Source organism: Helianthus annuus, chromosome 11 (genome assembly GCF_002127325.2).
Source record: "Helianthus annuus cultivar XRQ/B chromosome 11, HanXRQr2.0-SUNRISE, whole genome shotgun sequence".
Classification (NCBI taxonomy): Eukaryota; Viridiplantae; Streptophyta; class Magnoliopsida; order Asterales; family Asteraceae; genus Helianthus; species Helianthus annuus.
In genome coordinates, this window is record NC_035443.2 from 54,064,730 (window position 1) to 54,079,674 (window position 14,945).

The window sequence follows — 14,945 nt, forward strand, 5'->3', positions numbered from 1 at the left end:
GTCATGTATGAAAAGAATAAAACATGTACAAGGAGGTGTTGAAAGAGCACACTATTAGAGCATTTCATTCTATTTAATTAGGGTATACTATTCAATGTTTTAAAAACCGGTAAATACCGGCCGGTTATACCGGTATTACCGTTTTCAGATGTAAATCCGGTACGAAACACCCCGGTAAATAAGTAAAACGGCATAAGGTTTGTACCGGCGGTAAAATCTGGTATACCGGTTTGAAACGTAATACCGGTATCGGCGCGGGATTCTTTTAGTTTGGGTTGTTACTTATTTTTATTATATATGTTACTTATCTTACGTAATTTTTATATATTATGATTATTCGTAACTAAAAGTTCTTATTTAATATTGTATGAAACGAAAATAGTTGATGTATTCAACACTCAAATGGCTTGGTCTGGATTGAGTGGAAAAGGGATATATGAAGTTCGTTCTGTTCCTTTATGCATCTCTGTGATGGGTAAATCTCCATGAAAAAGGGGCAACTTTCGTGTAGTTTGTAATTGGATGTAACTATTCAGATTTTTTCGAGAATAAATCATTCTCTTAACAGATCTCGTCTTGTTCCTCAATCTTCGAAGAATGCGGCGTTGTATTATTGTAAGTTCCCTGTTCCAAACATTTCCTTCAAGTAGACGACAAGTTTTAAATCTTCGATTCCCATCAGGTTTGGAACCCTACCTGTCTGACTTTCTTACTTAAGCGCCCTTTGTTCCAGGAGGTGAGGAACGAAGTAGCTCGACTGAAAGGAGAGGAATTGCTTTTTCTCTCCTGATTGGGTTCTTCCTCATCAATCTTCTCTTTCTACCTGGTCTACAATCAACACTTTTGCTTCTGGTCTGATCTTCATCAGCAGCGGCTTTGGCAGTCGTTCCTGAGTTGCCCATTGGGAAATCCCCTTGGATCGCCACAATCAAGAAGCAAGCTAAAAGCTGTTGTTTAGATGACTTTATGTTATGAAACAACCCAGAAAAAAAGTAATGATTGGAGTAGCTCGCCCAGTAGAGGCTTTCTTAGCGAAAAAAGTATATTCATGGATGGATTAGGGGAAAGAGTCTTCACCTTACTTTCAAGTGTCAATCATTTTTATTGAACTTTCTTTCAGGCTAGCTCTGGGCAGGGCGCATACACACGAACTTTGAGTCGGATCCGAGCTCCAGTAGACAGCGAGACAGCCATTGTGGTAAACGGGGGCAAAGCAAGGGAAAGAGAGGTGAGTGACGCCAAGGGGAATTCCAGCACGAAAGCAAGTGTTGTTATCACACGTCCGTCCTGTCTGATTGATTCACCTTCGATTATTCAATCAAGGAAGCAGAGTCAACGACCTTTGAAGAAAGATGACTTCTATTTTAAGATGATGACTTCTATTTTAAGATATTGAGTTGGACAGTCAAAAAGCCCAAAGGCCAAAAATAAGAGCAAAAACAGAGGAGATGTCTTCCTCATAGGCCATTCTCCGAGTTTTGCAAGAATAATAATCGTGAACATGAGACCTTCGTCGACATCATACAAGAACTGACCTTAAAAAACAAGATAAGCGAAAGCGATGAACTTTCGCGTGAGGACTTTATTCACATTTTACGGACTTCATACGGCTTACAGAATTAGGAGATAGTGGGGATAGATAGGCTAGGAAATATGAAGAGCTAACGGGATGCTTACCGACTGAACGAACTTCGGCAAAAGGAAATGAAACGGGCGGGAAAAAGAATGTTTTTGAGACGCTTTCGTTAACTCAATCGTGGCCTTCTTGTCTGTGCATTGTAGAGTTTCGAGAGCGCTGCTAGGGGGCGAATTGGGGCAACGTCCGGAATGGGTTGGAGAGGTGACTACCCAACTCGCCTGAAAGACTCGCAACCCCGTCTTACACTCTCTACTCCTTTACAAAGCTCCACAGTTTCCACGATCACTTAAGATATTTCTCATTTGAACCTTTTTAGGTGCTCTCTCTCTTCTGTCATGTTATTTTGGAATTGAAACTAAAAGTAAAAACTGATCGATGTGCTATCTCTCTTCTGTAAGGTGCTCTCTCTCTTCTATAATAAGTAAAAAACGGTTCTCCCTTGCTTGCATTCAAGCTATCTTTCATTCTATGTAGTCTTTCGTTCATTCGTTTGGCTATTGTGCCGTGCCGTGGGCAGACCTTCACTATGGATCTAAGCCCGTCAAACAGTCGCTAGAATGAATAACAACAGAGATCAGACTCTTTGAGAAAGTCGACCCATACGATTATTACCCGCGCCTTATGTTAGGCTCTAGAGCGAGAAGTACACTTTCATTTAAAAGAGCTTGTTGGAAAATTGAATGATTTTTGATTATCTTTTGGATTATTTTTATTATGGATTTACTTTTGGATCATCTTTTAATATGTAATCATGCATTCTTGGATTAACTTTTGAGTTAATGTTGTAATTTATGAAATTATAGAGTTAGCTAGTGAACTCGGTTGAACTGCTCGGTACAACCTGGTTCAACCGGTTGAACCATTTTTTTTGCCTAATCCGGTTTGATTTAAAAACCGGTTTTTAAAACATTGATACTATTGTTATAAATTCACAATACTTTTAGAAAAAAATTGTCGACATACCATGTGTATAAATGTGTGAAAATTTCTAAACTTGTTTGTTGTTGTTATATATAATGGAGTGTAATTATATACATAATTGTTCGTAACTATAAACATGTGATGCCGACTTTTATACCCGTTTTGTATGAAAATGATTTTTCTACGTTAATCGAACCCTGTGTATATATATGTAGAGAGAGGGGTTGGGGCGGGGGGCGATTTGATACGATGACTAAATGTTTTCATAATAAAAACTTGTTACGTTCCACATACACAAATGTTTTTTTTTATAATGAGTAAATTACAAAAATCGTCATTTATGTATGCTACTTGATGCAAACTGTGTCCTTTGTCTTTAATAAGTACAAAAACCGTACTCAATGTTTGGAAACCCTTGCATATTATATTCTTTAGCCATAACTCAGTAACTTTTTATGGTTAAATATGACCAAGTAGACCCCACATAAGGGTATTTTAGTCATTTTACATGTTCGATTATTATTTTTAAACAAAACCCATTTAATCCCACCCGGGTCATGTTAGGATCTCGTTTGGTGGTCTGGTGGAGAGTGAATGTCGGGTCAAACCCTAATCCCTTTACCCCCAGAAATGGCTCAGTCCAAGCAACGAATGTCGTCGTGGAGAAGATGAATTAGGGATTAGGGTTTGGTGTGGAGAGAAGATGAGTTGGGGAAGAGGAACTTAAAGGGGATTTAATATAATTAATTTAATTAATAATATATTATAATAAATTCAGATGGACCATTTTGCCCTTGAAGAAAAAGACAAAATAACAAGATTTTATTAACCAAATAATAGGTGATTTGATTTTTGGACCAAAATGGCAATAAAAGTGAAACCACAGGGACCCAGATTTAAAATGTTTGATTTTGGACTAAAATGGCAAAAATGACCAAACCTCAGGGACCAAAATGACAGTTTACTCTTATTAGAAAGTTGTAACCGTGTATTCATGCTTCAAATTTTTGTAAATTATAATCCTTTACTAAATTTGTGAATCTACGAGTGAGATGATAAAAAACGTACCTGGTGTCTTGTAGTGATGGACACAAAAACCTATATGGATTTCCAAGCCGATTCGTAATCCGACCCAAACCGGTTTCAACCCAACGATAAAAACAATTTCCTTTAAATACTGGTTTATGACCCAAATTGGTTTCAACCCGACCTAAATCGATTTAAATAGGGTTCGAATACTTTTCACCTCAACTTGTGTTTATGACCTGAACCAGTTTTGACCAAAGTTTACCAAACCGATACGGTTTATGACCCAAACCCGAACCGGTAAAAAAAAACCCGGTTTGTACACCTGCCTCTGGTGAGATTCCCATTTAGCGTATTTTGTTATTATCATTAGCCCAGAAGTCTTGGCCCAATGTACATAATATATTTTTTTAGCGTAGAACCCAAGTCCCAAACCAATGCTTCACAGTTCACCCTACTTCACCCAAACCAAAACCACTGTTGGGCCCGGTTCTGAGGTGTGTTAGAAATAGTGGTTGTGGGCGGCAGGTTTGCAAACCAGCGAGGGAAATCAAGTGATAGTCGAGAATTGACCGGTTTAAACGGTTGCCTGCCATTGATGCAGCCGGTAGTTACGAAAACCAAGTGACGGCATTATTTTAGGTTTACAAAATTATTTGTTAAAAAGTTATAAATTTATTTTGATTTAAAACCCTTGGGGCCTAAAACCCTATGGTGGTGTTTGGCTTTTTGAGAATTCACGATTTCTCGGTTCTCAAACCCCAAAAGTCCTGAACAAAATCCCCATTAAACCCCTCCACAACTACCAGAGACGTCTGTTCATCAAGCAAGCGACACAGCAGCTTACCAGCGACATCGCGCCCTTCTTCTTCCACACTCCAACAGCGACATCAGGTCCTTCTTCTTCTTCTTCCACGGCGGCCCTTCTTCTTCCACACTCCAACAGGTCGCATTTACAATCTAAAGGTGCTTTTGATTTGATTGATTGTGATTTATAGGGTTGATTGATTTTGTGAAGTAGGAAATTTAAGTTTTCTGGTTGCTATTGTGTATTAAGACATACAGGAATTTAAGTTTATTAGGTTTAGAGTGTTTATTTGTTTAATTTTATGTGGATTATGAGAGGGTGTTATTTTATCAGATGATTTGATTCTGTAAATGTTACAAAGGTTAAAATTCTAGGGTTATTTGATTTATTAAGTAGGAAAATTAAGTTTTCTGGTTAATACTGTGCATTGAGACGTACGGAAATTTAAGTTTATTACAATCTAAATGAAAGCACATTGAGTTGTTATTTACCAGTCATGAAACCTCCATAATATCCTCTCCTGTTCTAAAAGACGATGGAATATCTAATTTGAGGGAATGATGATCTTGTAGATTATTTCTGTGCCTCCTATTCTTCAGATTTGATGTCTAATTTGTTTAGCATATATGCTTTAAGTTGCTATGCCATATGTGGCCATATATTGAAAAAAAAAAAAAATTGTTTAGCATTTAACTGATGTTTATCGGCATTCAGTAAATGGATGAAAACCGCCAAAAAGTCGTTGGTTAAATAAGCTAAATCAAACACTTTTTAAAGGATGTCCTTTTTGGTCATTTTACACGAATAAGTTAAACCAAACACCTTTTAGAAAAACTACTTATTGACTTATTGGCTCATAAGCTAACCCAAACACTTTTCTAAAAAGTCCTTTTCAAAAAGTCATAAGTAATAAATCCTTCTCACGAAAAGTTCTTTTTAACTTAAATAAGCTAACCCAAACACCCCCTATACTTAGGGTTCAATGGCTATAGAAAGAAATCTAATCGAAGAAGAAGGATGCCTGCATCGATTCTACAGAATTGTTCTTGGTTGGGACTACTATCGTCTCCTCACAGAATACTCTGTAAGCTCTCTAACCTTCACTTTAATTTAGCATCAGTACGGACATTTGTCGTTAATTAATTTGAATGAATGTGTTTGAGCAGAAAGATGGCAAAAGTAGTGTAAAAGAAAAGGATTTGGGACTGAAACAGGTGAAGGAGACGTATAAAGATGTTGATGATTATCTTGCTACGTTTGAGCCTCTTTTGTTTGAAGAAGTTAAAGCTCAGATCAGACAAAGAAAAGATGCGGAAGAAGGTATACATGTTTGATCATTTTGTCTTGCTTTTGTTCCAGCATTTAAGTTCAAAGTTTATTATTAGTTTGATTTTTATTGAGGAGAATAATATAATAGCTAAATAGATTTTAGTATGAATGATTAGATAGATTCAAGTATGACTGATTAGATTATTTGATGTGAAAAACTAAAACTAATGGATAGCTTTGCCATGAGAGACGTTAGGAGGCATGTGTAGTATGACTAATTAGGGGCTGTTTTTTAGCTGTTAATGGTTCAGATCTCTTATTGGTTCAGACTGTTTGTTTCGCGAGCAGATGTCTGAATGGTTCAGACATTTGCCTCTGAATGGTTAATACCTATAATCTGAATTGGTCAGACATTTGCCTCTGAACGGTTAAGCATTATACTGGCTCTTAATGGTTAAGACCTCTTACTGGTTCAGCAGTTAATGGTTCAGACCTCTTGCTGGTTCATTCATAAGACAGAAGAAAATTAAGTATTTCAGGTTGAATTAAGTTGTAAACTCGAACATGTAATTTAACCCGTTGAGTTAAATTGGTTGCAATCAAGTTGTAAACGTGCTCAATGGGTTGATCGGTTCTTAAATGGGTTAAATGTCAAACCGAAATTGAGATGTTTATTAAAACAAGTTCGACATGACATCTCAGAACCTGATAATTTTGTGTGGTGTCAGGAGTTGAAAGCACTTGCAATGGAACGGAATGGAAGATGGGTGTTGTAGTTCAATGTCATGAAACCGACGGGTTTCACTTAATAGAATTATTCGGTGAAGACTGGAGTTTCGTATCACAAAACGACCTGTTGCTACTATCAAATGAGAAGGTGAACATTATATTGACTCAATCCCGTGTTTGTTTTGTCATATATTTGAACTCTTGTGTTACAATTTGCAACTGTAAACCGATTACATCTTTTCAGTTTGAAGTTGATAAGCTTTCCACCGCTTACGCATTTGCATTGGTTGAGCATCGCTTGCCAGATAAGCTTAGACTCAGATTGCACTTAGACGGAGAAATAAAAAGAGTACATACAAATAAGGTCACTACCTCAAAAAGTCTTTCAAAAGTGCGTTCTCGTATTACAGAACAAAAGTCGTGGTACATACAGAAGGTGAAATTATTCATCTTTTACAAAATCTTCTATTCTTCAGAGCATAAAAATCAATTTATTTTATCGAAATATTTTGTTACGTGCAGATCTGCAGTTTATCAACCATAGCTCGCGAATATGTTGCTATGCGTTCAATTAGCTTCTTGCCTTACAAAGACGTGATTCTAAAAGCCGCTGATAGCATTCACAATTCCGAAGATGAAGCCTGGAAAATTTCTAAGCCTCTTATGGAATATATCCAAACGAACCACAATTCTACACAGCTGGAAGCTATACGTGTGAGTATTTAACAGTTTTTTAACTCTCAAATATAACCTATTTGTTTTTTGCTCTCATGAGACATGTCAATTAATTGTCTTGATTGTAGACTGCTGACATCATCTTTACACATGAGCGTACAATAACTCGCATCTATATATTTGTTTCATGCAGGCAGGTCTTTCACGCAGAAAATTTGTCCTGATTCAGGTATTTCTGATTTTATGTTTTTTTGGTCTTAATATGAGTTCCAATAGATTACTATTTTTCTAAATCTTTGTTAAGGTTAAAACTAAATGATATATATATAGAGAGAGAGTGTAAAATACATTACGGCTTAACGTACATCACGTAAGCGACCAAATTACGCAAGTTATGTTGAAAATCACGCACGTTATAAACTCAACAAAACCTAATCACGGATGTTGAAACAAATAATCACGCACGTTATCACACATGCCCTACCTCCTAGTTCAAAAATCGCATCCCCTGTTCTACGATCTGAAACAACTGTTACTGCCATCTGACTCTAATCGAATCAAAGCTTGGTCATGTTCATGCATCCTCTGTTCTACGGTCTGAATCAAAACTTGGTCATGTTTCTTTATCCTCTGTTCTACGGTCTGAATCAACGATTGGTCATGTTTTCTTCATCCTCTGTTCTACGGTTTGATTTCGATGGTCGATATTTTGATGAAACTTTTCAAAATCAACGATGAATTTGAACCCAATTAGATGAAATTGATCAAACCCAGGCTAAATGAAAATTTGATATAATCACGCATGTTATATGAAATAATCACGCATGTTGGTTTTTTGAGTTTATAACGTGCGTGATTTTCAAATGAACGTGCGTAATTTGGTCGCGTACGTGATGTACGTTAAGCCGTAATGTACGTTAACCTTCCTCTATGTGTGTATATGTCAATGAGCATGACAACATTTATAAATATGCTTTCCAGGGTCCACCTGGAACCGGAAAAACACAAACAATTCTCGGGCTTCTTAGTGCCATACTACACGCGACTCCCGCTCGCATACAAAATAAGTGAGTAACTTTATTAGAGGTTGTTTGGTTCGTGGGATATTTATGAAGGAATTGGAATATAAAGGAATTTGAATTAATTCCAACTAGAATTAAGACCCGCCGCAATGCGGCGGGGATTCTTTAGTGATAACTAAGTCGATTTAGTGCGCGCACGTTATGTTGAACCTATCAAACAGGAAAAAATAGACGATGTAAAAACGTTCACCCGCAAAATTTAGAACGAAACGTAAAAACGTTAAACCAAAGACGCACGTTGTGGTGTGTTAAGTCACAAAATTTAGAACGAATGATAAAGCTAAAAATTTGCGGAAAATGAAAAATATAAAGGACCAAAGTTGAAAGTAAAAAAAGTTGTGAGGATAAATTGCAACAGATTAAAAGTTTTGTGTTAAAAGTAAAAAAAAAAAACAAATAGTTTTGAGTTAAAAGTAATTTATAAAATACTTTTGGGTGAAAAGTAAAAAATCAATTTTTTTTTTTGAAAAACCTCCAAAGCCAAGGTTACAACAACCATATGCATAACCATTTTTTCTTTGAAAAACCCCCAAAGCCAATATTACAACACATAAGTAAAAAAAAATCAAAGTGGTTAAATCGCAAAAGATGGAAACTTTTGAATTAGAAGTGAAAAAATCAAATTAATCAAAGGGGTTAAATCACCAAAGATTAAAACTTTAAACTTAAATTGTCAAAGATTAAAACTTTAGGGTTAAAAAGGAAACAAAGATTAAAATTTTAAACTTAAATTGCCAAATATTAAACTTTAGGGTAAATTGTCAAAGATTATAACCTTAGGGTTTAAAAGGAAACAAAAATTAAAACTTTAAACTTAAATTGTCAAAAAATTAAAAGTTTAGGGTTAGAAAGGAAAATTTCCATTTTTTTTTTTGAAAGCCTCCCAAAGCTAAAGTTACAACATATATATGCACATATAAGTTGCTTCTTTATAAGGTTTTAATTTAATTAATGAGAATTTGCAAGTTGTTTGGTTTGTTGATTTGAGAAAAGAATTGAACTTTATTTAAAATATTTTACTTAATTACACATTAAAAAAAGCAAAATATTTATGTAACTAAAATATGATAACTGATAAGAGGGTGTTTTGGTAATAATTCAACATTCCAATGGAATGTTTTGAATTCCTTCACAGTGAAGGAAAGTTGGATCACCTTAAATTCCATTCCATTGATTGAAGGAGTTAATTCTAATTCAAATTCCTTCCTTATCCAACCAAACATAATTTATATTGAAAAACTATCTAATTCCATGGAATTCTACAAACCATACGGACCCTTAGTGATTGTTTGAGGCTGTCATATGATATATCATGTATATCTTCGGCTTCCTTTGTTCATAACGTCTTATGCAGGGGTAAAATAAGTGAAATAAAACGTGGGCCAGATCTACACATTGAAGACAAGTATGTTTTCTCTCATTTTTTTTTGTATTTTATTCATTCTATTAGTTTCTTTCATTATCTCTTTTAGTCTTTTCCTTGACATTTTTTATCACGCATCGTCGCATCTTGTTTTGTCAAACCACAATGTTTATTTTCTTTTTTCTTTTGGTAGAAAAAAGCAATGGGCAAAAGCTTCTCCATGGCTAACTGGAATTAATCCTCGAGATGCAAAGATGCCTGTAGATGGTGATGATGGTTTTTTTCCCACTACTGGCAATGATCTAGTAAGTTACTAATACATATACATATATGTGTGTGTGTGTCATATAATCTTTCTTATGTCTACACAGAAACCAGAAGTCGTTAATTCCAACCGTAAATACCGCGTGCGTGTTTTGGTGTGTGCTCCATCAAACTCTGCACTTGACGAGATTGTGTTGCGACTTTTAAGCACCGGTATTTGTCAAATATATGCCGATTTTACTTTTTAGTTTCTTCATCTTCTTTGTTGTGCTCTTATGAGACAATTTTTTTTTGTTTTAGGCATTCGTGATGAAAATGATCATGCTTACGCTCCTAAAATTGTTCGGATCGGTCTCAAGGCACATCATTCTGTTCAGGCTGTATCTATGGATTATTTGGTATATACATCGACAATATAGTTTCTAGTTTTCTACATAAATTACTGAAAGCGGCAATGGTCCCTGTGGTTTGCACTTTGTAAAGCATTTAGTCCCTAACTTTTGCCAAAAGTACATGGATGGTCCTTGTGGTTTGCGCTTTGCATTTTGCAACGCATTTAGTCCCTAACTTGGACCTCTTGAAACCTTTAGAATTGTTGACTGGCGACTAAATATGTTACAAAGTGCAAACCACGGGGACCATCCGTGTACTTTTGGAAAGCTAGGGACCAAGTCCAAAAATTTGAAAAACCACAGGGACTATCTGTTGACTTTACTCTTTTCAAAAATTGTAGTTGAATGTTTATATGGGAGGTTTGACTTTTCAGGTGGAACAAAAACTTGCAGGCATGGATTTCCAAACAGCTGACAAGCAAAAGCAAGGTGGTGGTGCAAGGGACAGAGACACTATTCGTGCTTCAATCATGGATGAGTCAGCAATCGTATGTATTTTCAACAGTATGGTGATTGATGAGATTTAGATTACCGTATGGCGTTTGATTTTTTTGGTTTTCTGGCAGGTTTTTTCCACTCTTAGTTTCAGTGGTTCAAGTCTTTTCACTAAACTTAACCGCAGTTTTGACATCGTTGTCATTGATGAAGCTGCTCAAGCAGTAAGTCCTACTGGAATTTGATTTTTCAAAATTAATTTTACTAAGGGTTAATATCATAAAAGTGTATATTAAATGTCTTTCAACTTGTAAATGTATATGAAAAAGTCACTAAAGTAACTTTTGTATAATAAAGTCCCTTAACTGGTCTAAAATACGTGTAGTATTTTTTAATTAAATGATGATTTGTAAACTTTTAAATCGGTCAAATTTGATAAAGTGACGCTCACCGTTTTTGCCCAAAAAAAGGAAAAGAAAAAGTTGTGTCATCTTATTTTGACCATTTAAGAGTTAAAACAAGTCATTATTTAAAAACGTTCATAACCCACATGCATTTTAAAAAAGTTTAGGGACTTTAATTTAATATACAAAATTTAGTTTAGTGACTTTTTGTGTATTTTTAAAACTATATCGGTTATTTATGGTATTAACCTTTTTACCAATACCAAATATATTTGATAATTTATGACATCACTGGTCAACTGTTACCTTTCTTGAAAGACATTCGCTTTCTTTGTTTTTCGTTCAACAGGTGGAACCAGCAACACTAGTCCCCTTAGCCAGTGGATGCAAACAAGTATTTCTGGTATGTGCACTATGTTTTTTCTAAACATGATTTATGTAAATACGGTGACGTTTTATATGTTTTTTTATATATATATTTTTATTTTCTAGGTTGGTGATCCTGTTCAGTTGCCAGCAACGGTTATTTCTCCTGTTGCTGAGAAGTTTGGGTAAGAACTTGATGAGCGAAACAACACTTACTCTCATCTTTTCGGTCAACTTCTAACTTTGACCTTATTTATCTGTACTACAGTTACAGCATGAGCCTGTTTAAAAGGTTTCAAAAGGCAGGATATCCAGTGCAGATGCTGAAGACACAATACCGGATGCATCCCGAGGTCCGGTTTTACCATCTGTATTAGTTATTTAGATGTTTTTTACGTTCCAAAATCGTAACTGCAGCAGCTTATTTCTCACAGATACGAAGCTTCCCTTCAAAAGAATTTTATGATGGAGAATTGGAAGATGGATCGGATGTTAAAGACAGGACGAAGCGTTTGTGGCATAAATACCGTTGTTTTGGACCGTTTTGCTTTTTCGATATACATGAAGGGGAGGAAAAACAACCTGATGGAAGCGGATCGTGGGTAAACGATGACGAGGTTGACTTTGTGTTGCTAATGTATCATAAACTGGTCAGCAGTTATCCAGAACTTAAGTCAAGTTCCCGACTTGCAATAATATCACCTTACAGACATCAAGTGAAGCAATTTCGTAGAAAGTTTATGGAAAAGTTTGGTGTCGATTCAGAGAAAGTTGTGGATATTAACACTGTGGATGGTTTTCAGGTTAATATTATATGTTTGTTTATGTTTAAACCTTCATAGCACATGAACAGTGTTTTTAAACCTGTTAAATGCAGGGCCGAGAGAAAGACGTTGCAATCTTTTCATGTGTTAGGGCGAGTAAAGAGAGAGGTATCGGATTCGTGGCTGATTTCCGTCGAATGAATGTTGGTATAACTAGAGCAAGAGCTTCCGTCCTGGTATGATTTGTCATTATATGTTAACTTTTTAAATTTAGAGGCAGTTATTTTCTAATGTCATATTGATGTTCTGATTCCTGTAGGTGGTTGGTTCAGCCGATGCACTGAGAAAAGACGAGCACTGGAAAAACCTCATCACAAGTGCAGAGGAAAGAAATTGTCTCTTCAAGGTAGGTTTTCTTATGTCGGTTCAGCCGGTTCTGGTAGAATTTCTCAAACTGGCTGACCTGCTTCAGTTGAACGGGTTGGTCGGTTCCAAGGGTTTATGCCTCATCAATTTTTTTTTTCAGGTTTCGAAGCCCTACGCCGACTTCTTTAATGACGACAGCCTTGCATCAATGAGAGTAGAGGAGGCTGTACCAGATGCCCCTGATGACGTGGACCCTCTTTATGATCTTCCCCCTGAAATTGATCATGCTCCACCAGATGATGATTATGGAGATGATGCTGGGGGAGATGATGGGGGCATGGATGACTAATAGTTTTATTTTTCTGATGACATGGACCCATGCCAATTTTATTTTTTCTGTTTAATTATAGTAATTTTATTTTCTTTTATATCTTTTAAAATACATATCTATTTTTTGTCTACACTTAACTATAGACTTTATTAAAAAATTGTAGTATTCAATATAATATATTTTTAGCCTAGAAATGTTTGGTTTAAGTTTTAAGTGCGTCTCCTATAACTTTTAGCATATGATATATATGTTTGCTCTAAGATAGGGTATAAAGAGAGCTCGGCTTATTAAAAACGTGATTTGGGGTGAGCTTAACGACCACAGACCTGAGTTTGAGCTTTTGTTGAGGCTTATTTAATAAACAAGCTTGAGCTTGCTTGTGAGTCGAAATGAATTTTTTTATATAATTATTTAATATACTTATATAAACTACTAAGTTCACCCCACACATTGCGGGTATAGTTTAATTATCTGTATAGTACCGGCACTCGGTATAGCAACAAGGTAATGGCGAAAAGAACATCAAAACGTCAAAGTAACGATATTGTTCGGTTGGAGTCCATTTGGTTTGTCACGTTAGCAAGAAAAAAAACATTAAAAGGCGAAATACTAAAAGGAATAAAAGTAGAGCGCCTAAACATGTATGTTAGCAAAATTAAAGTAGAGGGGCCAAATATGTATAACCAAAGTTAACTAATGGGGAATAACTTTATTAGAGTGACTAAACATGTATATCAAAAATGGTAAAGTATAAGGACTAAACATATAAATTACCAAAGTTAAATGTAAAAAGAGTAAAATTCTTCTGGCCAATCACAAGGTGACACATGACTACGTCAAATTAGCCCACCGGCATAGCCTTTTAAGTATACCTGTAATAATTATAAAAAAGTTAAATAAAATATATTATATTATATATAAATTATAAGTATAAACTTATATGTAAACAATTATAAACGTATACAAAGAAATATTCAAGTCACTAATAAATAATAGATGAGCTTAAGGTAACATTTAGTAATAAAGCTCTAAAATGAGCTTGAGCTCTAGCCGAGCCTGAGCACTCTTAAGTTAAAGCGAGTTGAGCTCGAGGCTAAACGAGTTCGGGATGAGCTCCAATCTATTACATTTTACTCTAAACTTATACTTTTATTTTATATGGTTGATAAATAAAAAATATCGTTTTACACTAAAAAAAAGACATAAAATTAAATACGTGTTAATTCTTTATAAACTTTAGAGTAAACCAGATCTCTGTGTTTTTGGGGTGCATCACCAAGATTTAAACTGAAAAATGATGTCTGTTAGCAGGAGAGATGCAAAAAAAAGGTAAAGCACTAAAGCATACGAACTCAGAATGCGAGAGTTTAAAAGGTTAAAGGATGGACAAATAGTGATCTATCCCCTAAACCACAAAGACGCAAATTGCAGTTTACTAACTTTATATTGAAATACAGATAAAAATAAAATAGTAATAATGTATTCTGATTTCTATAAAAGCAATATACATTATCTATATCATACAAAAAGCAAATAAAGTTGTGTTTAAGATAAACCGTAACCGCTCAGATAAATGTGTGGGTGCTCTATAACCGTCACAACTCATGAGACATCAAAAATTATTTTGAAGGTTCACTCTCAAACGAGATTCAAATTCTCTGATATGTATTATCAATCACAAATAATAGATTTCAATTCAAGTTCTATGATGATGAACTCATGGTAAAGAATTAAACATCAATCCAAACCAACGTGCCGGACTACATGCTTACAATTGGATAACAATCCAAACCGACGCGCCGAACAAAAATATTCAAAAAAAAACCCCGACGAAAGCTTTCAAAATAACCAAACGAACACAACTTCACAGTTGACAACCAATGCAACGCTCCTTTCGGAAAAAAAATTATAATGCAAATCAACACGTCTCCTCCAACCACCGTTTGCCACCGTTTTACATGCTATATAATTATTTTTTTATTACATAATTAATTAGTTCACAAACAAATAATATGGAAAACAAATGTTTATATTTGCCTGATTATGTTCTTGAATGAATCTGAGATTCAACTGTGATCTTGGATGAAAGTCACATCAAAAATTTGACTATA

At 35.2% G+C, this 14,945-nt stretch overlaps 1 protein-coding gene across 2 annotated transcripts; it reads left to right on the forward strand.

Annotated features, from left to right (window-relative positions):
• The first annotated feature begins 4,063 nt into the window (after positions 1–4,063).
• LOC110890312 (probable helicase MAGATAMA 3) lies at positions 4,064–13,028 on the forward strand. Of its 2 annotated transcripts, none has more exons than XM_022137902.2 (21): positions 4,064–4,552; positions 5,371–5,478; positions 5,561–5,714; positions 6,392–6,540; positions 6,637–6,828; positions 6,915–7,106; positions 7,261–7,296; positions 8,049–8,134; positions 9,504–9,554; positions 9,706–9,817; positions 9,884–9,989; positions 10,077–10,174; positions 10,543–10,656; positions 10,735–10,827; positions 11,357–11,410; positions 11,500–11,558; positions 11,642–11,726; positions 11,808–12,176; positions 12,251–12,373; positions 12,457–12,543; positions 12,664–13,028. In XM_022137902.2, the coding sequence occupies exons 2-21, from the start codon at positions 5,377–5,379 to the stop codon at positions 12,850–12,852; spliced, it is 2,451 nt and encodes an 816-aa protein (XP_021993594.1). In that variant the 5' UTR covers positions 4,064–4,552; positions 5,371–5,376; the 3' UTR covers positions 12,853–13,028. The 2 variants fall into 2 exon arrangements, with proteins under 2 accessions (XP_021993594.1, XP_021993595.1); XM_022137903.2 differs by having other exon boundaries at positions 4,064–4,532.
• The last annotated feature ends 1,917 nt before the right edge of the window (positions 13,029–14,945 follow it).